General features: G+C 49.9%; 7 protein-coding genes across 7 annotated transcripts; 3 read left to right on the forward strand and 4 right to left on the reverse strand.

The window, feature by feature from the left end:
- Window positions 1-488: 488 nt before the first annotated feature.
- Window positions 489-2,352, forward strand: ANOM_009379 (putative cystathionine gamma-synthase; the record flags this gene model as incomplete). The annotated part of the gene is made up of 5 exons (XM_015554635.1): window positions 489-551; window positions 616-710; window positions 760-1,362; window positions 1,417-1,755; window positions 1,815-2,352. 5 exons carry the CDS (start codon window positions 489-491, stop codon window positions 2,350-2,352), a joined length of 1,638 nt encoding a protein of 545 aa, XP_015403171.1.
- Window positions 2,353-3,187: 835 nt separating this feature from the next.
- Window positions 3,188-10,098, forward strand: ANOM_009380 (nucleoporin family protein; the record flags this gene model as incomplete). The annotated part of the gene is made up of 7 exons (XM_015554636.1): window positions 3,188-3,278; window positions 3,545-3,637; window positions 3,962-4,483; window positions 4,528-5,887; window positions 6,013-7,771; window positions 7,905-9,809; window positions 9,880-10,098. The coding sequence occupies 7 exons, from the start codon at window positions 3,188-3,190 to the stop codon at window positions 9,991-9,993; spliced, it is 5,844 nt and encodes a 1,947-aa protein (XP_015403166.1). The 3' UTR covers window positions 9,994-10,098.
- A 789-nt stretch (window positions 10,099-10,887) lies between these two features.
- On the reverse strand, window positions 10,888-12,831 carry ANOM_009381 (NADH-quinone oxidoreductase subunit NuoF). Its single transcript, XM_015554637.1, has 3 exons — window positions 12,506-12,831; window positions 12,339-12,410; window positions 10,888-12,277 (listed from the first exon to the last, which is right to left on the reverse strand). Exons 1-3 carry the CDS (start codon window positions 12,764-12,766, stop codon window positions 11,120-11,122), a joined length of 1,491 nt encoding a protein of 496 aa, XP_015403165.1. The 5' UTR covers window positions 12,767-12,831; the 3' UTR covers window positions 10,888-11,119.
- Window positions 12,832-13,048: 217 nt separating this feature from the next.
- On the reverse strand, window positions 13,049-15,618 carry ANOM_009382 (SET domain protein; the record flags this gene model as incomplete). The annotated part of the gene is made up of 4 exons (XM_015554638.1): window positions 13,049-14,295; window positions 14,348-14,607; window positions 14,674-15,240; window positions 15,581-15,618. The coding sequence occupies 4 exons, from the start codon at window positions 15,616-15,618 to the stop codon at window positions 13,049-13,051; spliced, it is 2,112 nt and encodes a 703-aa protein (XP_015403164.1).
- Window positions 15,619-16,290: 672 nt separating this feature from the next.
- On the reverse strand, window positions 16,291-20,343 carry ANOM_009383 (SAPS family protein; the record flags this gene model as incomplete). Its single annotated transcript, XM_015554639.1, has 4 exons — window positions 16,291-16,986; window positions 17,470-18,147; window positions 18,201-19,622; window positions 19,681-20,343. The coding sequence occupies 4 exons, from the start codon at window positions 20,341-20,343 to the stop codon at window positions 16,291-16,293; spliced, it is 3,459 nt and encodes a 1,152-aa protein (XP_015403163.1).
- A 1,723-nt stretch (window positions 20,344-22,066) lies between these two features.
- ANOM_009384 (putative SNF7 family protein (Cta1)) lies at window positions 22,067-22,799 on the forward strand (the record flags this gene model as incomplete). The annotated part of the gene is made up of 2 exons (XM_015554640.1): window positions 22,067-22,132; window positions 22,215-22,799. 2 exons carry the CDS (start codon window positions 22,067-22,069, stop codon window positions 22,797-22,799), a joined length of 651 nt encoding a protein of 216 aa, XP_015403170.1.
- A 234-nt stretch (window positions 22,800-23,033) lies between these two features.
- On the reverse strand, window positions 23,034-24,891 carry ANOM_009385 (NRAMP family metal ion transporter; the record flags this gene model as incomplete). Its single annotated transcript, XM_015554641.1, has 3 exons — window positions 23,034-23,847; window positions 23,909-24,180; window positions 24,247-24,891. The coding sequence occupies 3 exons, from the start codon at window positions 24,889-24,891 to the stop codon at window positions 23,034-23,036; spliced, it is 1,731 nt and encodes a 576-aa protein (XP_015403169.1).
- Between the last annotated feature and the right edge of the window lie 1,453 nt (window positions 24,892-26,344).

Genomic DNA, 26,344 nt, shown 5'->3' on the forward strand with positions numbered 1-26,344 from the left:
AAAATAAGATAAATAAAATAAACATTAAGAAGAAGAAAAGAATAACGTATAAAATAAAAGGAATGAAAAACAGAAAGGTGCAAACACTACTAGTGCGAAGTGGTACCAAAACTGAGCTAAGGTAGCTGAGGTTTTTCTCAACCTTCAGCTGAAAAGGCTCGGTGGGCCAGTGGAGGTCAAGCACCTGCTCAGATCCCAGCACCCGCCAATAACACCTTGCCATTCCATTCGTCAACTTGGAATTGGGCGATGGATGCATGAGGGTTACAAGTACTTGGTGGATTAGCGAATGGACGTTGCATCTGACTCGTCTTCATCTGCAATAAGGTGACAGCTACAAGATGTGCTCTCGTCATTTGTTTTGGACGATCTGCATGGGCTGGCCTTATAAATAGGCAGACATACAGCCCGAGCACTAGCATTATTTCTCTGGATCCACGTTCTTGTCAGCTCTTCACAAACACTGCCGTTGTCCTACTCCAAAAAAGATGAGGTCTACCTCGCCGCACATGCTCCCAGTGGGAGAGCCCAACCCACCCAACGAGAAGCATGTGAGTGCAATCTCGATATTGGTTCAATGATCTGATGAAAAGTACTGACGAGGACGAACAATAGTCTGTAAGCGTATCCCTGCCGACATGGGAGTCCGTCGCTGCTTGGGGCCGCCGAGAGCAATGGCTGTTGGACTCAATGCATACCTGCTATCCACGGTTAGCTACTCGTTCTTGATACCTCGCATTCTAGGCTCAGTCGGGATAGGTTTGGCATGCATCCATCGGTACGCAAATTGATGGATGCCGTATGTGCTCGACTGGGCACCCCCACGGATTTGAGCTGTCTGATCTTTCCCTCGGCCGATGCCGCCGCCAGGTGTACAGCCCGACTATCAGCTGAACACACCGACGAAGCGTGTCATACCGTCAAATTCCAATCACACCAGCCAGCAGACGAAGAAGCTCTACGATGGGCCACGTTCTTTGTCGTCCTGTTTCCACAGGCATGTGTCTCCACCGCTATGCATTTCTGGAAAGTGTTTGGGGATGGAATCGCGGGTCGTCATGCGGAGCATTGCCTTGCGGCGCTTCCCTCCATGAATTCTTACTCAAAGAACACTAATTTTGAAGCCTCAGCCGCCTGCCGAGATCATTTCACGTGGGATCTGCAATGGGTCAACTCGGCTGCGGCCGAAAAGGAATCTATCCGGAACTTGATTGCACGTTTGGTCAGTTCCGACCAGCCGGGCTATCGCCCTGTCAGCAGTCACGATGTCTTTCTCTACCCTAAAGGAATGTGTGCCATTGCAGCAGTGGCTAGGGCCTTGGTACCTCAATCTGCGGAGCTCTCTGAAGCGGTAATCTATGGGTACGTCAAACGGGCTCTTATCTTCGGTTGCCGCAGAGTTGATGATAATTCTAGATGGCCATACGCCGAAACTCCGCTCTGTGTCAAAGAAAGTGATTACAAACGATCTACTCTACTCAGCGCTGGAAGTAAACAAGAACTCGATGAGCTGGAATCCTCCCTTGCGGCCGGTCGTCGCATCCAAGCCCTGTTCTGCGAGGTTCCCTCCAATCCACAACTGCGAACCCCCGATCTGCCGCGAATTCATGCCCTGGCTGCACAATATAATTTCATTGTAGCGGTCGACGACACGCTCGGTACTTTCGTCAACATCGATGTTTTACCCTATGTCGATGTGATTATGACCAGCTTAACGAAGATCTTTAGCGGCATGTGTAATGTGATGGGGGGAAGGTGAGTGCCCTGTACCGCCGAGACGATCCAGACCACTTGTTGACGAAACTGTATCACAGCGTCGTTGTAAATCCGCAGTCGTCGCACTATACCACGATTCACTCAGCTCTCACAGCCCTGTACGAAGATACGTATTTCCCTCTCGAAGCCATGATTATGGCCCAGAATGCCTCCGACTTTGAAGAGCGAGTCAAGCAATGCAGTGCCAATGCCCACACAATCGCCAATTTGCTCGCGAAACATCCTTCGGTGGCTCAATTGTATTATCCTACGTTAGTACCCTCTCGGCAATTCTACGATCAGGTGCGGCGCAAAGATGGTGGCTACGGGTATTTGCTTAGCATTGTTTTCCATAAACCCGAGACTGCTATGCGCTTCTATGACCTGCTGGACATTTGTAAAGGACCTAGCGTCGGAACCAACTTCTCTCTAGCGATTCCATACAGCTTGCTGGCGCACTTTCGGGAGCAGGACTGGGCAGAATCCGAGGGTGGAATAGACAGGCATATGGTCAGAATCAGTGTTGGGTTAGAGAGAGAAGAGGATCTAATTGCGAGGGTCCAGGATGCGTTGACGGCAGCTACGGCAGATTACTGAAGTCGTAGGGTTACTCTTGGAATGGGTACATCGGAAACCTGGGAGACCAGGCTTGATTCAACAATAGCATCTCCGTGGTTAGTAATTACTCTGATCAGATTGCATAGCAGGAAATAGGAGTCTTCCATGTTTTTGGTTGAGAAAATGAGCATAGATTTCCTAGTATTCGTAGACGAAACATGTAGGTCGCATCCTCTGCACATACATTTACTAAATGCGGTGACATATCAACGGTGGATTTTTCGAAGGTAAGGCCAGCTCCGTTCAGGCATCAGGAACACGTGATTATAAGGTGAGGATGACAGTACCATACCCAAATTACGAGCGGTAGCCTCGAGTTGACCGGTATCACTGGCAGTTCCGATGTCCTGCTGCCGTAAGCGAAGGAGGCAACGGTAACTTTGTGACTACTTCTCCCTCACCCATCTTCTCTTCGCAGCTCTTTTCCCTTCACCGTCGCGTTTGTCCACTCTTCTTTCCTCCCACCCCTTCATCTTCTTTTCTCTTGATCTCGATATTTGCAATCGAGGACTTGTGCACATCCTACCTGAGACGGTGACTAACCCGTCTTAAGCCGGTGTGGGTCCTTTTTTTTGTTTTTCGAGAAATCAAAACAGATTTTCTTTGCTTTCTCTTTCAGCGCGTCAAGCTGCTTCTCGCTGAGCAACACAAGTTTGTCTCTACTTTGTGGAAGCGCACTGTAACTGAGCATATCGCCTGCTGTTATTTGTTGATTTAGGCTGGTTAATCACCTTTCGCGCAATCTTGACAACTTTTCGGTCTCCGGACAACTTCGAACGAATGAACCTATAAGCATCAATCCATACCAAACATCATGTCTTTCGGATTCGGAGGATTTGGTCAAAACAACCAGAGCTCCGGATTTGGAGCTGGCTCTGGCTTCGGTGGGACGAGTTCTGGAGGAGGTAGGTTTGCAATCCATCATGTCGCTGCGATTTTTTCTGCCTTGGACCTGTGAAACTTTTACCTTTCAACCCTCTTGGGACTTCCACTGGTTCTACAATCGGTCCTCACTGGTGCTCCTGACGTCGACCCCGCGATGGTTCCACTTGGCTCTCGACATACCAACACTCCGCGGATGTTTTCGACTCTGAGCAACACAGTTGGCGCCGCAAGAGAAGGGATCGCAGCTTGATTACAGTCTCTGACAGCATCTTCCCCCGTCATCTAGGCTTTGGATCTACATCGTCCCCATTTGGTGGCGGTAACACATCAGGCGGTGGCCTGTTTGGGAATACTTCCAGTAGCTTTGGTTCCGGAGGAGGTACGTGTCCAATGACGATGTGTTCATGAGCTTGGCGATCCTTTCTCTTCTCTGCTCGCCTCATGGACGGAACTCTTGGCCTTACTGTTGTTGCCATTCATGATACTTGGCAACCAACATTACCACGACTTGCTGGTGAATGCACATTACTGCGGTACTCTCTGATGAAGTGAGGGAAACGAACCAGTGAACTAAATATCCGCTCTGGCCATCGGGGATCTGTGTCCAAGGACGAGCTTTCTTTCCTCATATTCCAATCAATTTCTTCATATATTGTTTCTAGCGCAAGCCCCGGCAGTGAAACTGACGTTTTGACTTATTTAGGATTCGGAACGGGCACGCAGAATCAGTCAAACTCACTTTTTGGCAGCCAAAACCGGACTGGCGGCTTTGGGGCTGGGACTTCAACAACCGGTGGAAGTCTTTTTGGAGGCAGTGCAGGAGGTACAACAGCAACAACTACCGGCGGTGGTTTTGGTGGTTTCGGTTCAACCGGAAACACTGGAGGCTTCGGAAGCTCCAATAACACCACCGGTGGAGGCCTCTTTGGCAACAAGACTGGCACCGGCACCGGCACCGGCACTGGCACTGGCGCCGGCTTTGGTAGTTCAACTGGTACAGCAGGTGGCTTTGGCACAAGTGGCGGCTTTGGAAGCGGCACTACTGGCTTTGGTAGTGGAAGTGGAACTGCATTCCAGCAGGCCGTTCCTCCATCAGATGGTACTGGTAGCACGCCATTCAGCCCTTTTACCGAAAAGGATGGAAGCACAAATGTAACCAACCATTACCAAAGCATTTCTTTCATGCAGCCATACAACAAATACTCATTTGAGGAGCTGCGTCTGGGTGACTACCAACAAGGCCGAAGATTTGGGAACGGGAGCGGACAGGCCGGTGCTTTTGGTACGTCGCATTCGGTGGAAGCGGTTTTGGTCAACAGCAACAGTCGACTGGGTTTGGAAGCACTTCTTCCCCCTTCGGTGGCACCAGCGCCCCTGCCTTCGGCCAGGCACAGACCCAAACCACTGGTGGGTTTGGCTCCACCACTAGCAACCCCTTGTTTGGGTCCAATAAACCAGCGACCTCTTTATTCGGAGGAGGGGCTACTTCAACGGGAACGTCACAGCCCAGCTTATTCGGCGGGGCCACCGCGACTGCCGGCGGCTTTGGTAGCACAGCCAACACCGGAACTGGCTTTGGAGCTGGTGCATCCGGTGGTCTCTTTGGCAACAGCAACAACAATAATACTCAACAGCAACAACAAAACAAGTCCTTGTTTGGTGGAGGCGGTACGTCTACCGGGACAGGCTTTGGTGGCTTTGGACAGCAGAACACCAGTACGTCTACGCCATTTGGTGGTACTACTGCTACCTCGTCCCCGTTTGGCGGCGGTCAGCAGCAGCAGCAGCAGCCCCAGCAGACTGGGGGAAGCGCATTCGGTGGGTTTGGTCAACAGAACCAGCAGAACCAGGCTCAGACTCAGAACAAAGGGCTGTTTGGCGGTTTTGGACAAAACAATCAACAGCAACAGTCCTCGACACCTAGCCTATTCGGAGGTGGCGGCGCTACTACGGGAGGCTCTTCTCTGTTTGGCCAGAATACTCAGCAGCCATCGACTGGCGGTTCCTTGTTCGGAGGCGCGAACCAGCAATCCGGAACTGGATCGCTATTCGGTGGGGGGGCTCAGCAGCAAGGCCAAAAGACTGGACTATTTGGGTCTGGCACCACCGGTACACCAACTGCAACCAACACATTCGGAGGCTTTGGTAATACTCAGAATCAGCAGGCCGGAACTGGTGGCCTGTTCAATGCACAGAACCAGCAACAGCAAAAGCCCAGTCTTTTCGGTGGGAGCACCGGCACCAGCGGTTCCTTGTTTGGAGGCGGTGCTACAACCACTCCAAACACGGGCTCCTCGCTTTTTGGTAACACACAAAACCAGCAGCAGCCGCAGACTGGGGGTCTCGGAATGGGTACATCCAGCCTCTTCGGAAGCACGCAGCAAACACAAGCTCAGCAGCAACCTCAGCAGCCGGTGCCTGGTAGCCTGCAGGCCTCCCTCTTGGACCCAAACCCATACGGGAACCAGTCCATCTTCTCTGGTCTGCCTGCTCCAAGTGCTCCTAGCCCTGGTCCATTGGCGACGCCGCTTGCTTCATCTATCAGGCAAAAACAACGTACCCCATTGCCAGTTTACAAGATCACACCCAACGCTGCTAACCGTCTCGTCACACCGCCAAAACGCCAAGGGTACGGGTTCTCTTATTCGACCTATGGGTCACCTTCTAGCTCTACTGGTACTCCTAGCGGGCTCGGCAATAGTCTTCTGGGCGGCAGCTGCGTGGAAGTGTCAATGGCGGTCTTGGGCGCGCTAGCTTCAGCAAGAGCTTCTCTACGAGTAACCTTCGCAAAACCTTTGACCCGGAGGCTGACAGCGTGTTGTCTCCAGGAGCCCTTTCCTCTGGCTCCTCTCGTCTGTCCAGCGGTAATCTGAAGCGCCTTACCATTGACCGCAGTCTGCGGAACGATCTCTTCTCACGGCCCGCCAGTACACCTGCCGCTGCGATCACGAATGGCGAGGATTCCGCCCAACCGACGGATAAAGCCAAGAAGAAGGTCAGCTTTGAATCTACCTCGGATGCTACCACAGGAGGTGAGATCGTACCGGTACAGTCTCAGCCCTCCGAGCCCACGCCAGAAGAGCTGGGTTTCCTCCGCTCAATTCGCAAGAGCAATACTGTCAACGGGCTCAATGGGATTAAAGAAAATGGCACTCGGCCCGAGATGGAATCTGTCCGGGACAAGGATCTTCCGGCTGTCCCTGAAGACTCTGAGCAGACCGCAGTCACCGATGGCCAATCACGGCTGGCTTTCGTCCCCGGCGGCGATCCACAACCTGGCGAGTATTGGATGAAGCCCACCAGGGCTGAATTGAGCAAGATGAGCCGCGACCAGCTCAAGCATGTAGTGGGCTTCACAGTCGGTCGCCAACATTGTGGTCAAGTGACATTTGATGAACCCGTTGACTTGACCAACATTGATCTGGACCAAATCTTTGGAGGTCTTGTTGATATCGGCGTGCGGAAAATTACAGTGTATCCAGATGAAGCAATCAAACCCCCTAGGGGCAAAGGGCTGAATGTCCCATCTATCCTTCGAATCGAAAATTCCTGGCCGCGAGGCAGAGATAAGAAGTCCCCATCACCTCTCACCAGCGGGCCTCTTTTCGAAAAGCACGTCGATCGCCTGAGGAAGGTCCACAACACTGATTTTATCGATTACGAAACGGAAACGGGAACATGGGTTTTCAAGGTGCCGCATTATACTACATATGGCCTTGATTATGATAGCGATGATGATGAAGGTGAGAGCCTCAACCAAAGCACTTTGAGTGCTGCTCCTGACACACCGACTCCGAAGGCTCATACTCCCACCAATCTCGATAATACAATGACCTCAGAGCAGATGTCCACCTTCTCGACAGATGATTCTTTTCTCGGGTCGGTGGCTGGTATCGACGATGACACATTCGATTTCAAAAAGCGTAAATTAGTCCCAGGGTCGTTTGGCAACCAAGCGATGGAAACAATGGAGGATGAACACTCGAATTCCGGCGAAGATGAGGAGTCTTTTTTAGGGGAAGGCTCCACGGGTTCAACTACTGAGCAAGAAGGTGACGATGTCACTGAAAGCCAGCAGTCTGGCGAATCAGAAGTTGAATTAGATGAGGACGAAGAAATGGACATGGCAGGCACCTTTCCCTCCCTTCATCATACCGTGGAGCGCGATGATACCAAAAGCATCGTCAGCTTAAACGAAAACACACAGCCATCTTTAAAACCATGGAGTACGCCACCAAAGGCTCGTCTTGATCTTAGCGGGGACTGGGCTGCGCAGCTCCAACGAACCATTAGTCCCAGGAAGCAGGACCGCGACGCACTGCGTGAAATCCAGGCCAATGCCTTCACGGACAGGCCTCTCCACGATGATGACACCCAGGAGCCTGTTGCCGACACCCAGCAGAAAGGGTTCGCAACTAGTATCGATTTAATGAACTCTTTGTTCCAACAACCGCGGAAACAGCAGGCACAGTCTCCTTTGAAGGCACGCAATACGCAGCCTAGAGGTTTCGAGGTTTGACTCCCATTTTGCTTTCACTCCGTTGCTTTTAATCTTTCGTGCCTTACCGTAGTGGTGTTACAATATGGCGAATGAGCCAAAGCCGAGATCTATTGGGAAAGTGGACTAACTTCCATCTTCATCGCAGTGGCCGTATAATAAAAAGCCGAAGACATTCGCTGGCGATTCTAATGAACTGAGTCAAGACGACCTTGCTTTCCACCACTCGTTCAAGCCGCGGTGGGGCCCAGCGGATTCCATAATATGTGTCAAGAACGGAATGGAGAGCATCCATTCCGCGGATGGCCGTTGGGACCAGAAGTTCTCTATCACAAGCGAGGAGAGGGACATCACTCTGCTGGCTTCGAGTAAGTCTCCAGAGTCGAATGTTATGCTCGATACGCAGAAGAAGCAGACTACAATAAGCCGCGTTGATGATGTTCCTCTGGCCCGATTGACCAAGGCTGATTTCCAGCAATTCGCACAGACATCTTCCAGCTTGGCGGATTCTGACCAAGAGCGACTACTGTGGCAGTTGGCCAACATTCTGTTCAATGACGACATTGAAGATGACATCTCTGCCGGCGTTCCACCCCAGCTTCGGTCAAAGTTTATTCACCGCATCAAGAAGGATCGCTTCAGTCGACTGTGGGAAGGCATTGTTAGAGAAAGGCACGCACATACACTGGGCAAAGCCAATTCAGCCGAGGAACAGGCTATCTACTTGCTTTGTTCGCATCGGGTTGAGGAGGCGTGCAATGTCTTGATAGCAAGTCAAAATCTTCATCTAGCCACCCTTGTCGCGCAAATTGGTCGAGACCCCACCATCCGTGCAGACATGGCGAAACAAATCGAGATGTGGCGGCAGCATAACGTTTATTCGGAAATGACCGAGCCTATTCGAGCTCTGTACGAGCTTCTGGCAGGCAACGCCCTCCGCTGTGAAGGTAAATCAGGCGGCGCACTGGAGGATCGTGCTTCTACGTTCACCCTCACTGAACGTTTTGAACTCGATTGGATCCAGGCATTTGGTCTTCGTCTGTGGTACGGAATCACGGATGATGAACCTATTGAGGCCGCGGTTTCAAAATTCCTCACCGATCTTAGTACCGGTGATGAGCCCGCTTTCCCACATCCGTTCCGTCAGGAGAGTGCCCGGAAATCATCGCATTCGGCATCCGATACACTTGGTCTGGAGTCGCCTTTGTGGGTTCTGCTTAAGCTTTATTCAATGACTCTTGGAGTAGCTAAAGATATTCCAGCAATGGAATTCCCTGCTGCTCTGCTCCCGGAGTCCGTGAGCGGAGATAAACTGTCGAACCGACTCTCCTTCCAGCTGTATCAGCTCCTTGCCACTGCTGTCGGTCAACACGACGGCTTTAAGATTGATACCTTCCACGTGGATCAAATGGTATGCGACTATTCCTGGGAGCTCAGCCGTAGTGACCAGCTCGACCGGGCTTTATTCGTTTTACTCCACCTCTCACGGCCCGAAGATCGTGAGCGTGCCGTGAAAGAGACCCTGGCCAGGTTCGCTTCGCGGCTGCCCGACCAAACTACTCCTGAGGGAGTCCCAGATACTACCTGGCACTATCTTACTACAGACCTGCAGATTCCCGAAGGCTGGATCTGGGTTGCCAAGGCACTTTACGCTCGGGATATCGGAGATGCCGCCCGCGAGGTGGACTGCCTTGTCCGTGGCAAGAATTGGGATGATGCGCATGCTACTTTCTGCCGCATTGTCGGACCAACCGCCGTTATCGAACGTGACTACGCAACGTTGGAAACCTTGGTGTCAGGCTTCGGCGAGGCCCCCGAGCGCAAGGTCAGAGGATGGACCAGTGGCGGCGGTGTATATGAGGACTTCCTGCGCTTAGCGACAGCAAAGAGCGGCAAGCGGGATGCCACCAGGTTGAATCGCTTGGTGAATGCACTGGTTGCGATGGGTAATCAGATCAGCCAAGGATCGGGTGTCGAAGGATTGGAAGAACGAGTGGCTTTCAAGGAAATGAGCCGGGCGATTGCTAGCTGGACGGCACACGAAGATAGCAAGGTGAGTTTACATATCTTCGCTTCTCGTTTGACGCCTTTGAATGGTTTACTAACTTATTATCTTTTCGTAGGTGGTCGAGTTCTCTAGTGTGCTTAGTTTGCCTTTGACGGGCGATGCGCGAATCATGCAGACCGCCGAAATGAGTCGACGGTATTACGGTATCATCATGGCGGGTGCCTATTAAGCGTCTTTTTTCTTTTCGTTTTTGCTACGTTTCTTTGGTGTCATCCCTACATGTAACCTAGTGTAAATTTCCCCCCCTGTTATAATCCTTCTTGGATTCCGCATTCTGCAGCCCTTTCGTGGTGCTTCATGATCTCCGTTTTAGTTTAGGTGCTTTACGACAGTGTGTTAGTACGTGAAATGCGCCTAATATTTTTCCAAACTAGCCTATATTACTCTTAATATCTCTCTACCAGTTGACCATTCCATGCCCTCTATCCAGCCTTGAAGCTAGAGGGAACAGCCCCAGCATATCACTTTACCCCGTATTTCTGCGATAAAGACTAAATACCTTCGGAACCCACCAAGACCAAATATCTCATACCGTGAGGAAATATCCATTCGTGGCCGACTTACATACCCTTTACCTTGCATCAATCAAAGTCAAGTACAGTGCAAACAGATCAACCCAAGTAAGCCTAGCCCTATTTAAGAAGACGGTCCGCCCCGAAAGCGTCTCAAAAAGCTCCTGATTTTGGATTTTATACCCCTTCCAGCTCCACTTATCGGACCGTCTATGATTTTGTGGGGTAAAGAAAAAGAAAAAAAAAGAAAAAGAGGCCCAGAATCATCAGGTAAATAGTTAATATTTGGAAATTTTGCTTGTCTCAAGAAAAGTTTGTTGTTGGTGATATGGCGAGCATGCAATTCAGTTATGAAAACAAGATACAGGATCCAGGCTGTCGTCTCAGGATACTTTTAGATCATTCTGCCGGTGGTCTGGGCAAATATTGTTTGGATTCAGCTCTTTAATTTGCCTGTTTTTTGATGGATGAAGTTACGGAGCAATGATAGCCCTCTTAGTGGTTCTCCAGTACGATGGAGATTTATCGTGGATTGTATTGCGAGGTATCTTGAGATTTATTCTGCATAAGTTCATGCTTGTAGATCGAGTTTTGTGTGCACCTCAGATGTTTAACAAAAGAAATAGTATGATTGCTAGCGGGAACTGTACATGATTGGAAATCCTAAACTGAACATGAAAAAAAGAGAATACTCCTGCTCGAACATCTTTATCTAGAGAAACAGGTTTGATTATTTTTCCACCATTCATCCTACCATCAGTCTACAAAAAGCGGAATGATAGTTTACATGCCCGGGGAAATCAGCTTGCCCTCGGCCCTGCTGTTAGGGTGCCAGCCACCGGCATAAGGGGCCTGTCCGAGCTCCTGAGCATGCTCCTTGATTCTAGCCTCGAGTTCGGGGCGGAAATGACGGATAAGACCCTGGATGGGCCAAGCGAAAGCCTCACCCAGAGCGCAAATGGTGTGGCCCTCGACCTGCTTGGTCAGCTCCTGGAGCATGTCGATTTCACGCTCACGGGCCTGGCCGGTCTCCATACGCTGCATCACCTGCTGAGTCCACTTGCTTCCCTCACGGCAAGGGGTGCACTGACCGCAACTCTCGTGCCTGTAGAAGCTAGACAGACGCGAAATAGCGCGGACAATGTCGGTGGACTTGTCCATGACGATCACGGCGGCGGTACCGAGACCGGTCTGGTTGTCCTTGAGAGCATCGAAGTCCATGAGCTGATCATCGCAGACAGACTTGGGGATGACGGGGGTCGAGGAACCACCGGGAATGACAGCGAGGAGGTTGTCCCAGCCACCGCGGACGCCACCGCAGTGACGGTCGATCAGCTCACGAAGAGGGATGGACATCTCCTCCTCGACGGTGACGGGGTTGTTGACGTGGCCGGAAATACAGAACAGCTTGGTACCGGCGTTGCGCTCACGACCGAATGAGGAGAACCAGTTGGCACCACGACGCATGATAGTGGGGGTCACGGCGACGGTCTCAACGTTGGTGACGGTACTGGGGCAGCCGAACAGACCCACAGCAGCCGGGAATGGGGGCTTCAGACGAGGCTTGCCGGCCTTACCCTCGATGGACTCGATCAGGGAGGTTTCCTCACCACAGACATAAGCACCCATACCACGGTGAATGTAGACGTCGAAGTCGTAACCGGTTCCGCAGGCGTTCTTGCCGATCAGACCAGCCTCGTAGGCCTCGTTGATGGCCCGCTGGAGGACAGTAGCTTCGTAGTAGAACTCGCCACGGATGTAGATGTAGGCAGCGTTGGCGTTCATCGCCCGACCGACGACGAGACAGCCCTCAATGAGCTTCTGGGGGTCCTTGCGCATGATCTCACGGTCCTTGCAGGTTCCGGGCTCACCCTCATCGGCGTTGATGACCAGATAACGGGGTCTGGGGTCCTTATCCCAGTCCTTGAAGTTCATGAAAGACTATAGGGTCATTGTATGTTAGACCCTAAGGGTCCGAAGCCGTCTCTCAATGAGCACTTACATATTTCAATCCCGAGGGGAAACCGGCACCACCACGACCACGCAGACCAGAAGCTTTGAGTTCCGAGATAAGCTGTAATTTGGCAGCAAACTTGCATTAGCATTGAACCAATTCGAGATAGAACACGCCGCAGGATGATGGTCCATGGCCAATGGCCGAACACCTACCCAGTCATGACCCTTGAGAACAATGTCCTTGGTCCTATGCCAATCACCGTACTTCATTGCTGACTTCAGATCGGGACCATGGTGTCCGTAAAGGTTTGTGAAAATCCGGTCCTGGTCCTGCAGACCGCCATAATGCCGTACTGGGGGAGCGTTGTCCTGGACGGTCGCGAAGGTGCGGGCAGCCTGGCCCTGGGCTCGGAGGGAGCGGGAGGAAAGGTTGGCGAGGGAGGAAGGCGAGGGAGCCGCCGCTCGAGATATCATTGTGATAGCTGGCCCAATGGCTGCGGGGAGATCTGAGGGGAAGGGAAGAGTGGGAAGGGTTCAATGATGGAGACTCGCTGTCGTTGAGCTTCACGGGCGCGGCAATTCCTGCGCTTGCTGAATATCCGCCTTTCGCCCGCCGCTGATTGGCCCCGGCGCGGTCACGTGGTCTAGTGCTGAGTCAGGTATCCATCGGGGGTGAATCTGACTAATCATTATGTTTTGGAATTGTATATCGAACTATAGATCTCTTTTTCAACCCCAATATGTACATGCCCCCTTCTACTGTGGAACATACAGGCATGACGCCGTAGAGAGCATAACTTGCCCTTGGCCGGGCTGCCCTGCGGCCAACAACGCCAATGGCTCCTCTGGTACCTGCACACTTTCTTGCTCCGTAATCATCCATGCCCACCGAAGCCAGTTGGGAGAAAGCCACCAGTTATCTCCCTGCCATTCTCCTGCGAATTTCTCCAAGTCAGAGAAGATAGCACTGTTCCGTGTTTTCATTCCCTCAAGCATGTTATCAAACATGTCTAGCAACTGCTCGTCATCCTCGTCCTCGAGTGCCCATAGTACATCTTCAGGGGGAGCTGGGTAGTTCTCGAGAAGGCATCTGGCCCATTTACTGAGTCGAGATGGAAGTAAAACCGTCCCACTATCAGATTCTCCAGCGCTGTAAGCCGCTCTGATAAAACAGAGGAACATCGGGAAGGCAAAGGGGGATGTCTCAAGGCTTCCCCTCAGCATCGGGATAGCCCTTCCAGCGTTCTGAGTGACGCCCTGTAGGCACACCTTGCAGGGTTGTTGCATCTCAACGGGCAGTATCTCGAGCAAGTCATCCAACACAAACAGCTCTCCATTGTTTGCAAGAACTGATTGACGCTCGAGAATTCGCACCTGTATCCTAGACCGTATTTCTTCTGGGAACTTTCCTGGAGGCACACGGACCATATGGGAACCGAGAAGCTGTTTTGTCTCCTCCCAACTTCCTCCAAAGTTATGCTGTCGTGCCCGGTTTAGGGTCCATGCTGCAATAACCAAGGCCGTTTCGGACAGCATGATTTGACTGTCACGATAAATTTTTGCATGGGTCTGCTTGAGATTACCAGGGTTCTGTAGGTCGGCCGCTGAAGACCTCAACTTTACAATATGTGTGATTAACTCGATGATGATCTGGCTGAGGGCGGCAAGAGTGGTTCGTGAGTTCCCATAAGCGTCTGGGATTCGGATGCCTTGCTCTGAAATCTCAAGACCCTCTAATTCCCTGTTGTTGGCTGCCAATATCGAGACAGCGTTGAAGAGTGCCGGTGAAAAGATCGAATGCTCCATTGGCATGTCAGGAGCAAGAAGAGGGTAAAAGACATTGAACACATAATAATTATCATCCGTCTCTTTGGCCAGTTCCGGAAACATTTGTAGCTGCTGAGATCTTGCCATCTGAAGTGGACTGCCAGGTGGTGCTCGTAAGCTGACAATACGATAGTCACAAGGATTGTTTGGAAGGCAAAAGCCATAATTCATCATTACTGGCAAAAGAATTAGCTAACCCCGAAAGACCGCGTAGCATATAGCACTTACACTGCTCATTATTTCGGGGCCCGTAATTGTTTGAGATCTCCTGACCGGCAGCGACGTCTTCCAGGACTAAAAATGCAACACTCTCTTTGCCAGCGCGCCACTCTACCTTTGCAAGTGGACGATGATTTAGAATGTCAATGAAGGGTAGGAGCACAGAAACGTTCTCCTCAGGAAGCTGCGCATCGGGAATCACACCAGAGAGCACTTTGGCTGAGAACGCACGCGAAATAAAGATGGTCGACGCCCAGAGATAAAGATCCCTATATGAGACTTGTCAAATCCGCGCCGTCGACTATGAGCAGACACAGTTGTAGCTTATCACTTACCAAGTGTACTTCTCAGCGCCATCAAACCCAGCCTTACAGAGCTCAGTGTATACAGTTTCGTACTTCTCCTTCAATAAACTGGCCTTCTGTGCTCTCGCTGGGGATAGACTTGTGCCCTCCAGCCATGCCAGGTCATCTCCTTCATAGTAGAGAGGAGTGGTCAAAGCACCAGGCTGAGGAAGCGTCTTGATATACGGAAACCAGAAACCGTCCTTTCCCTGGAGGTACTGCCCGATCAAAAAGAAAATTGATGCTTCTTCCTGTCCCACCGCTTCCAGAAAGGCGCGAGGGAAACGGACTCCGTGCTCAGGGAAAGAAACGGAGCTTCCATCATCTGTTGTGAAACTGTAGCCGATAGCATTGAAATACGACATTGTGGAAGTCAGAGGCGTTCTGATGATATGAGTATTACTGGGGACACCATTCTTCCAGTCTTTCTTGACCTGGAGATGCACGCCGCGCCGTTCATCCTTGGCTATTTCAACGCTCTCGTGAAGCTGGCCACCATTATTGACCATCCAATCCAACAATGCAGTATAATGTTCCAGATTGCTGTCGATGTTGGGCCTATATCGAGTCAGACACGATGCCATGTAAACCGGACATGTCAATTGTGATGGAAAATTGACAGGCAGAAAGCGGAAAAACGATATATGACAATAGCCACCTGGTTGAGGCGGGGTTAAGATTTGAGAAGCAATTCAGAGGCGCTAAATACAGTTTATATCAGGAGCAATAGTGATAATGCCAAGTTTCTGTTCAGTGGCTAAATAACAGTCCTTTATAACCTCAATCCGCCGGGGTACAAAGCTACCTGTATCGCGGGCTTGCGATAGATGGCATCGGTATCGGGGGAGTAAAAAAAGAAAAAAAAAAGGAAGAAATGAAGGAACTTCAAGACGCTTACCCTTGGGCAGCCACGCTTAGGGCTGATGTGTCAGACATTATGAATTCTTCCAGGATAAGACACAGGCTTCCCCCTACTTAACTTGCAATTTTGAGGTTGCTGGAGGATTGGGTGGCTCTGATACTCAAGTGGAGGGGCAAGTCGATAAATGTTCGACTGCGGTGTCCCACTTTTACCCGAAGAGCAGGATTTCAAAATCTATACTATACGGACAATCCATTGAACACTACTGCGCCTTCAAACGGTGGGAATTGAAATCAATGCTTCTAACTCAATATCGTACAGTGCAGGTCTCTGCTGAAAATGAATCCTCCCAAAGACACAGATAGATATCAATAGCAAACAACACGCCAACGAATCTTCCCAAGGGGAAGAAGAGAAAAGAAAAAGAAAAAAAAAAAAAATCCCCCAAGACTGAAAAAATACCAATCCGCAAGAGACCAATGCTTCTTTTCAGGAAACACTGCAGGACAGAAAACCCATTGTTGCCCAACCTCTAGTATCAAATCCCAAATGCTCCAGCCAGAAGTCACATCAGTCTAACCAACACTAAGTCTTCTCCACGTGGCAGAGTCTGTAAGCGCTATGCAGTCAGTAGTGTACAGGTTTTCAAAGGACTGGTTTCGCCGAGTTGCCAAACACGAGCCCTTAAACACTTAAATCAACGGCCGGCCCCAAGGCATAGAATGACTCCAAGAACACGGTGTCACTCAAGACTTCCTCCCTGGAACTAGGATCTCTACCAGTCCATCGTCTTCACCATCACTGCTGTCATTCTGGTCGTCATCACCGAAAGGGGAGACCCCGAAGCGAGATCGTCGGAAGCTCTTGTATCGTCCAGGTCCAAGATCCGGGTAGCCCAATGATTCGTTCATAATAGCCTCATCTTCTTCGTCCGAGTCCATCATGTCTGCCCCACCAGATGGACCCACCATTTCGCCCATGTCATCATCATCGTCGTCGTCTACCTCAAGAGGGATACGTTCTTTACGTCTCAAGCCCTCGCTTCTGCCTTCGACGTCGTCCTCTGATGAATTGGTGGAGAAGGAGTCAGGCGGGCTGAATCCTGAATCAGGGAATGTAGGTGACGAGAAAGGCTCGTCTTTGTTCGCCGACGGGAAATCTGTTGAGGGAAAGGCATTGGAAGGGGAGCCTCCACCGTCGCCATCGTCATCTACACCAGCAACTACAAACGGATTGGCAGGCCATTGGGAATTCTCGTGGGCGTTTGTTTGCGCCTTCTCTTCACCCTTCTCGCCATTCTCCCCAGTGCCTTCAGCCGCCTGCTGCTTTTGAGCGGCGAGTCGCGCAGCCAGCTGCCGCCGTGCCCGAGACGGGCCGAGACTAAGAGGAGCCGGAGGCGGAGGCAGGATTGGAATAGGCTGACTTGTGGAGTTAGCGGATGCCTATAATCGAGATTGGGTCAGTGAAATTGCAGCAATAAGCATAAATTAAACGCGCAAAGTGTATGGGGGGACTAAAAAAAAGCACACGAATACTGCGGAGAAAGGGACAATGGTGGTGTACAAAAACGAAGGAGCCAACGTCTAAGCTGAAAGCCAGAGGACTACTTCTAAAACTCGTAGAAACTGTTTGGCATCGAACAAAACATCACATGACCCTCGGGAGTTGCGGTTTTTCTTGAATGACTTCATACTTAAATGAAACCCGCTCCAAAACGCCTTTTGTGCATGACCCTCATGTAACCACCGCTATTCACGTCATCCATCACGCGCTGAATCTCTGCAGCTGGTTCACATAGACCAGTTGGGAGAAAGGCAAAAAAATGCAACAATGTATACAAGAAGAGAATCAAAGGGGAAGGTGAAGATGCATTCCAAGACTTAATAATCCCGCATATCGACATCACTAAAGAAATCATCACCCACATTTTCTGAGCCGCCTTCGGCGGATTGATCGGCGAGGTTTCTGTCATCCTGATCTTCCATGTCTTCATCCTCATCGTCACTTGAGCTTGCGAACCCGCTTAAGAGTGAACTACCCCCGCCACTGAGACCGAAAGCCCCGCCAGAGACACTTCCTTGATTTATCATGTCAAAGCCCTGGAAAGTAGATCCTCCAGCCGCTCCGTTCAATCCAGCGTCTGCAAGAGCCGATGAGCCAGTCATGCTTTGACCCGAGTTAAGCATGCCCTGGCGGTGCCCAATGGACATGTCCGGGCGTACCCCACCGAGAATGGCATTATCGCGTTCTCTAGTCTCCGAAAGTGTTTGCTCGACATAGTCTATCCACTCTGGATTTAAGACGTTCTCCATAACGGTTGGAGAAAGCAATTCAGGCGGGTGTCGTTCGCTGAACTTGACAACTTCCTCTGCAATCAGGGTTAAATGACCCATGTAGCCAAGTCTGATCTGCTTGGTCCGTTGCGTTTCATCACTCCGCTTCTGTCCTTCTACAATCTCTTGGGTTATCCGTCCAGTTTCGAAGACATCAACCGCCAAGACTCGATTATAACCACGTTCCATGGGTCCATTAAACACTTGCTGTATAACGTCATATACAACATTGTGAAGGAAGTTGTTCCACGGGAATCGGAAGAAGAAGCCCTGGTGCGCAAAGTTAGTGATGAAGGATAAATTCAGTTTGGCGCAACCCTTACCAAAATAGTAGGTACAACTCGATTCTCCACAAACATCAGCTTGAGATAATCCCCTACAACAGGCTGACCGTTGGGGTCAAGTTGAATGTCTGGGTGCATGTGTTGCCGTGGTTCATCCTCAGTTGTTTGTACCTCTGCAGCAGGGAGTGTAGAGCTTGAAGCGTCACCGGCCTGTCCAGCAGCGTCAGGGTTGTGGGAGCTTGATAGCTGATTCTCTTGGTTGGAGGCAAAGAGAGGAGGTGGAACTGACTCCGACGTAGAAGACGTCGGAACAGCTTCCTGTTCTGAATCATTTCTCAAAGTGACCGAAGATTCCTTAGGTACTGCTTCTGTGGCTAATCGGTTATCGTCCGCGTTTCGATTAGTGTCGAGGGTCACCTCTCTGACCCGATCAGTTATTCCCAACGCAGAAGGAGACATTGGGTCTGAAGAAGGCGAGTGCGTGGTCCCGTCGTTTGTTGCTTCTTTCTGGTCCTCATTTTCGCGTATGGGCACACTGGACCCCTGTTCTTTTGCTGGTGTAGAGCCCTGTGGTTCTGATGAGGGTATGCTTTGGGATTGTGTCTCTTGACCAGCGGTGTCCTTGGCTTCGGCAGTATCTTTCTCCTTATCGGCAAGGACACCCGATGAGCTAACATCTTCGAATCCATCCTCGCCTGTATTTGCGACCTCAAGAACCCTAGAGTCTTCGGGAGAGCGATAAGCAACCATTGACCCATTGACGAAGTCCACCGTAGAGTCGTTACCATCGAAAGCAGAAGTCTCTTCTGTGTTTGCGTTGAAAGCGCCTTCTCGTAATAACCTCTCGCGTTCAGCATCCCGCTGCTGTACATACTCCTCGCTCCCGGGCTGGTTCAAGAGAGCCATATTACTGCAGTGTAACAGCTCAGCCATCAGTTCGCAAGTCTTAAATCGGTCGAAACCTAATGGTTCGATTTTTGCCCCCCAAGCTGAACTTAATTTGCCCCTATCTACGCTCTTGAGTTTCTCGCCATCCTTAACAGTATGCTTCGAACTTTGAATCAACTTCATAAAGTCAGGGATGTGCTTAGCAAAGATTCGAAGGAGGTTCCCAAGATAGATAGGGTCGTATGTGGTGGGCAGCGAATCAGGGCTATTGATAGTGTCCGGATCATAGTCAGAATTATTCTTGCGGATGACCTCAATGACAATACCCACGCCCACAGTTAAAGGGTTACCACCCTGTAGCATAGCCTTGATGAGGCTTTCCACACAGGGTCTGGAAACCAACTGGCGCGTTAAACTGTTAGGGCCAATGCAGGTCTGATCGTTCTGCGTTGCGTTCGCGGATATAGTTATTATAGCTTTGAGAAAATCGCCGGCCGAAGTTTGCACAGAGGCTGGCCAATCTGAAGATAAGAATGAAAGAAGCCTAGGTATCAGGTCTTGTGTTTTGAGCCACTGTGGATAGCGTCAGCGATGGTAAAATCTATGATGGGTTTTACCACCATGAACTTACGTCGACGATACCTTGGCCACCTTCTACCTTCTCGAGACTGATGATCTTAAGCAAAAGGTCCATAACCATGGGGTTATCGATGTGCTGCAGAATCGCGGGAATAATTCCTTCCAATGATTTGAGGAAATCCAGCATCTCGCTAGTTTTCCTGTCAAAGAGTGTTTCATTCACTTTAGTGAAATAGCTCGCTTGAAGAGAATCCAGAGACGGCGATCTTCGAAGAAACCCCCAGAAGTCTCGGAGATGGTCAGGGTTCAGCATGATAGAGTCCAATATCGACCATACTTCAGCCGAGAGAATCTCACAGGCGACGTAGGCACGCTTGAGCCGCTCCTTCTCTGCTCGTTCTAAGTCTTCAGGATCCAAGATATCCTTCAGCGGATCTCCCCGCTTTTCTTCCTCCGTGGTAGCATCCTTACTCCCATTAGTGTCATTGACATCATCCTCATCATCATCGTTCACTAGGCTAGGGGCGGTAACATGGTCCATAAGGCGTTTCAAGACATTATCATCTCGTAAATACTCTATGAGCTTCGTATTATGTTGTTTAAGCTCCTGAATCAGCTCGGACTCATCCAGTAACTCCTCAAGGCTGACATCAGGCTTGTCAAGAAGGGTATCAATTGAGGAGATACTTGCATATCCACCAAAGCGCCAAAACATGTTGGATTATATAATTGGACGAACAGATTCATGGAAAGGAACGACGTATCACAAGCACTTTTGTGGCGGTTTTTCTTCGCCGAGGTATCGTAATGGAGAGATCTCTATGGTACAGAACCGCGGGGGCGACTGGGACGATTCAGTATGCTCGTGCGGAGCGCAATGATCGGAAATACACGGCGCAATATGTCTGTAGCTTGATCGCTTCCAAAGACGTTAAGTTCGTAATATGCAAGTCGTCTCAGAATAGAAAAGGGTGACAACAGTGGGCAAGACAGACACGGTCGGAGCGACCAAGCGCTAAACGTGCAGAAGAGATAAGTTAGTAATCGTAACTCATGGGCCAACAGCATAAAAGAGCAGGTCGAAGGATCATGACTTCCAGCGACAAAAACCATATGAGGTTTGACAACGTCACGGCCGCCCGCCCGGGAAGGCAAAAAGAAGCAACAATGACAAATCAGGAGAGACCCAGACTCGATGATAAGCAGTCGCTAAGTAGGTCGAGGTGTCGTGAGTAATCCAGAAACATACCTTCAGAACCGAAGGGAGTGACAATGAAAGGAAATACTCGACAAACTCCTGGTTATGGGGAGTACGGTCGGAGTAATTAAGTTCGTCAGAGGCACAAACAGTGAATGATGTGCGCGCAGGCGAAACCAGTCCGTCAGTCGGAGGGGGTAAAAGTGGAGGACTCGGGTCACTCCATCCGTCAATCAAAACAATGAATCAAGCAATCAATCAGTCCGGTAGACAGACAGACCGAGGGTCGAAACAGCAAGATGAAGATGACGGGCTGACGCTGGGGAATCACGTTGGATGTGGTGCGCTGGCGGCTGCGTCTGGATCGGCCGGCAACTTTGATCCCTGGAAGTTCGCTGAATCAAAGGCAGGGCGAAAGTACCCAACGAGCCCGACAAGCGGCGGCGGGGAAATTCACATTTAATACGCGAGGAGAGGGGAACAAAAGAGAAAGAGAAAGTAGGCAACCGAGCGCTTCAGATCTGGGGGTCTTACTTATTTGAGCTTATTAAGCTTACTCCACAGGATCTTACAATGATCAATATTATTCTTAAATTCTTTCTCGGGTCACTGGCTTCTTCAACAATTTGATCAATCCATGTGTTCTTCTGTGCTTGTAGGTAGTGTTCAGCTGCAGATGCACGAGACTCTTTTGATTGTCGCTGGGGACCACCCTTGCACCAAGTAAAGAACTTGTATCATGTATCCGGTATGGAGTAAGGTACTGGGTACTGGGTACCCGCATTGGCCATAGCTGCCCGTGCGTATAGTAAGTACCAGGTACTTTCATTCTTACCATACCAAGATAAGATACCCACAAGCACTGCCAAGTGTCTGTAAGTTTGCCTTGTTCCTCCACCCTCATTCATCTGTAATGTTCCTTGGGTAGAAAATAAGCACAAAATCCCCTTGTGGTCACACGTGCTATTCGTCTGCCTAACAGACCTGACACCTGTCAGGTGACGCGAATCCTTACCAGTAATCATATGAAACAAACTACTAGTACTAACTATATTCTGTAGACTGCCAGTTTCAAAGCCGATCTGTTAGCCTTAGGCAGCAACGGAACGAGCGCCACCTTGGAAGTTCCGTTACTAGCTTTCATTCCTACTGCTCTGAGATAAAGTCACCTCCGCAGCTGAGTCGCCGAGATACCTCTTTTGCTACTCGTCTCTCCCTTTTCGTTGCAATAGTCAACAAAATGAATCGCCTCTTTGGAGCTAAAAGCAATGCTCCCAAACCCACCCTTGACGGCGCCATTGCAAATGTAAGTACTCGGCACGATTTGTTTGTCACCCAATTCCCCCGGTCTGGTTGCCCCGCTTGATTAACATCCCGCTCTTTAACAGGTTGACAATCGTGTTGCGAGCATAGACGTGAAACTGGCAGCTCTCAACTCAGAACTGTCTACCTATCAATCAAAAATCGCCAAGATGCGCGATGGACCAGGCAAAAATGCCCTCCGGCAAAAAGCGCTTAAGGTGCTGCAGCGACGGAAGCAATACGAAGCCCAACGGGATCAGCTGTCCCAGCAATCATGGAATATGGAACAGGCTGGGATGATGCAGGACAACCTGAAGAATGTTATGACAACTGTAGACGCAATGAAGACGACTACCAAGACCCTTAAGAAGCAATATGGCAAGATCGATATAGACCAGATTGAGCGGATGCAGGATGAGATGGCCGACTTGATGGACATCGGGAACGAGATCCAGGAAAGTATATCGCGTGCGTATGATGTTCCTGAGGACGTGGATGAGGCGGAGCTTGATGCGGAATTGGAGGCGCTGGGGGAAGAGACGATGTTCGAGAGCTCGATGGGCGAAAGTGCAGTGCCTAGTTTCCTCCAGGATGAGGTGGCGCCACCCCAGTTTATTGACGAGCCCCCGGAGCAAACTAAGGTCAAGGAGCCTGCCAGCGGTCTAGGATAATGATGACTATGGAGATACAAGGTCGTTGGAGTTCTTCGTCATGGGAGCATGGGAGTCAGGATCTTTACATCTTCATCGTTAGATTGATTGGGTTTTGGCGTCAATTTCAAGGCATTTGTTGCTTCACTTTTCAAATTCAATAATGGCCATGTATATGACTTCTTTTTCCTTCTCTCTATCTGTTTTTTCCCTTTGAGCCATATGATTTCCTAGCGTGTGTTTTTGCATCGGTTGTTAGGCTTTGCCGAGACCAACTAAGACAAGCAAAGCCACATTCATGACAGCAATAATCAACCATATTATGATTGCAACCACAGTGGTAATGAGATTGTTTTTCATCTTCACCCCTTCGGTTTGGGTCTGGTCTTCGCCGTGCCTAACCCGATCGGATGGAACGGTCATGTATCGATTGCGGCAGGTAAAGTAGACCAAAGGAGCGCTCACGAAGGGGAGAATCACACTCAACACCACTTGACTAGCGGTAAGGGTTTTATCCAGGCCTTTCCTGCCAACGGCACCTGCAACGACGATACTGGGAATTATGCTGACGGATCGAGTGATCAATCTGCGGAGCCAGGGTCTAATGCTCCAATTCAACATACCCTCACTCACCATCTGTCCTGCCATCGTGCACACAATCCCGGCGGATATTCCGGAGAGAAGCAGGGCCAATCCAAAAATCAGGCCGGCAGCTGGAGCAATAGAATTAGAAAGCAAGTCGTGGATACCCCAGAGATCAGCTTCGCCAACATCCGGGTTTCCGTAGAGCGCAGCGCCTGCAACGATCAAGATAGAGCTGTTCACGAAAAGAGCAAAGGTGAAAAGCGATAACGCAAGTTCTACGATGGAATACTTCAAGCATCCTCGGATAGCATGAAGAGAAGGCCTGTATTCAACCTCCCCGTTGGTGCTTCCTAAACAAACAGACGGGTCGACGTAGCCTTCAGTTACATCAAATTCTTTCAGGCGCGACTGGACAACACCACTGCCGAGAAACATCGAATGAGGCATAACTGTGGCGCCGAGGATTCCACAACTTTGGTATAAGCTATTTGACACCACCACCTTTAGTCAAGCACACCACCGGGTAAGCGACCAATTCCACTTACCCCGTAGACTCTACTATAGCAGATGATGGCAGGTAACCCCTGAATACATCCCCGACTGACTGGTCTCTGATGAGTGAAAGCTGTATGCAGAAGCAAATAACAACTCCTAACACCAAACCCATGACGAAGAATTCAAACAAACGTAAACCCATCATACCACCATCAGGCTTGTAGAAGATGAGTATGAAAAGCACATCAGCAAGAGTGATCGCACATCCAGCCACCAAAGGGATCTTCAAAAGGAGGTTGAGTGCAATTGCTGACCCAACGACCTATAGGAGCTTGTATTAGTGCTTCGGACTTCCTCCGGGAGATATGTCAACTTTAGTAGAACATACCTCCGCAATATCCGTTGCAACAATGGCTGCCTCCGATAGAAAGTAGAGGATATATACTAGCCATCGAGGAAGGTGCTCTCTGCAGTTTTCTGCTAGATTTAAACCAGTTACCGTACCAAGCTTGATGCATAACGATTGCAGGAATATGGCAAAGAGGTTGGAAACGAGAACGATGAACAACAGAGCATATCGATATTCTGCACCGGCGGCGACATCAGTCGCATAATTTCCCGGGTCAATGTAAGCTACGGCGATCAAAAATCCGGGGCCCACAAAGCGAGCAAATTTCACGATACTCTGCGCCATACGAAGCAAAGATGATTTGATAGGAGTTTTAAAGGAGTGGCGAAGTGATCTACTGTTCCTCTCGGGTGATTGATACCCAGAGGCTGCAGAGACCACTTCGCCAGGCATCTTCTTCTCGGACTCGGTATCGTTTCGATCCCGACCATGTAGTTGAGGCTCTACAGTCGCGATGCTTTCCCCCATTGTTGCTCCCGCACCTGATGCATGCTCCCTATGCACTTTGGAATTGGCAATACCGTTGAAGTCGTTGCGAGTGGTTACATCTGCATTCAAGTCGGACGGATTTTGATTCCAACCTGGATGATCCAGAGTGTCATCGGTTCGCGAGGGGCAGTTCATCGTGGTTGTGAACCGGGTGTTTGCGTAAAGCTATAAAGAAGGGAACAACGTGGTCAGCTGCAGAGAAATCTCCGTGAAGTACTTGTGATGTATTCTAAGTCGTAAGTAGCACGTCGAAAACCAAGTCAAGAGAAATGTGCGGGAACGAAAACCCGAAATTCCCCGGCTACGGTAGTGCCAGTGCAACACATCCAAAGTGGGCACATGCAGTGAGAAGACGGGCCAGGCCAGTTGGTTCCTCAATGATCAAATAGAACCACAATTGGTGAGTTCTTCAACCGGATTGGGAAGTGTGTGAAAGAGGGAGGATAACAAGATCAATCTGTAGCCATGACGGCATCTTGACTAGCACTGGAGTGAGACACGGGTCGATCTTATCCACCATGTACATGTGGGAAGACTGAGGAATACGAAAGATCATTCTCCGTTAAAATTTACCTGACTACGCAAGAGGAGTAAGAGATCCAGATCAACTGAGAAACGATTTTTATATATACTCCGGAGTAGATCTAGAGACACCTTTAATATGTGTAACCCCCACGGGCCCAAGCCTTTCCAAGAAAGCGGATCTGCCTTGGCAGGAATTTATGCTCACTGTGAAAGACCCCGTGACCTGGCGGCTTATCTAATCTCATTGTTCGCTTTCCCCTTGCACAGTGTTCATGTATGCTCTCTTCAATTATTGGAACCTGGATACAATAATTGATTTCTTGCCCAGCATAGAGGAGTGACTCCTATTTCGTTATTTGCTATTCCCAGCTGGCTTCCAACCGTCTCATTTTTTTTCCATGTGGAGACACCAACACCCGATGTATTCATCTTGCATTGCTAGGTTCGATCATTCAAGATCTGAGAAAAGGAAAAAGCAAAGAAAAACTGCTGCATCACATTTGGTATCTATCATCGATACTACATTGTATGACGATTCCCCAATGATGACAAGAAGGAGAGCAAAGATATCCACTTTTACATTGAATTGATGGGAACTCATTCTGCATACATCACAAAATCAGAGCGATCAATCAGCTGATCAGAACTGATTGATAATCGATAAGCACCCGCCACCAGCAACAACCAGCCACCTGGTTGCCTGGCAACCCCATTGACGGGAATGTGTTTACATCCTCCGCTTTCTCTGCACTGCAGCTCCAGCCGTTTGCCACGAACACCATTGACGAATTAATTTAGGCTGGGGGGAAGGATGATCATGCCCTTTACTTTCCTCCGTCGCTACGGAAGACTTCAAATTCCCGGTCTGCCCACCTGTTGTCCACTACTGCAGTGATCGTTGTGACCGTTGTCTGATTCTCGCGGGCGTTTTTTTTCTTCTTGGTTGCCTTCTTGCTTTTGATGATTACTATTCTCCAATGCCTTTACTTTTTGTCTGAATACATATTGTTGTCTTTCCTGCTCCACTTAATACTTTTGTATCCGCTTCTTCTTCTTCCGTCTA

This window comes from Aspergillus nomiae (genome assembly GCF_001204775.2).
Source record: "Aspergillus nomiae NRRL 13137 chromosome Unknown contig00363, whole genome shotgun sequence".
In the NCBI taxonomy this organism is placed as follows: domain Eukaryota; kingdom Fungi; phylum Ascomycota; class Eurotiomycetes; order Eurotiales; family Aspergillaceae; genus Aspergillus; species Aspergillus nomiae.

Coding starts and splice junctions, on each gene's coding strand:
- ANOM_009381 (XM_015554637.1), bottom strand. CDS start 12,766: ATGATATCTCGAGCGGCGGCTCCCTCGCCTTCCTCCCTCGCCAACCTT. Junction 12,411..12,505: donor TTCTCAAGGGTCATGACTGG/GTAGGTGTTCGG, acceptor GCCAAATTACAG/CTTATCTCGGAACTCAAAGC. Junction 12,278..12,338: donor TCCCCTCGGGATTGAAATAT/GTAAGTGCTCAT, acceptor ATGACCCTATAG/TCTTTCATGAACTTCAAGGA.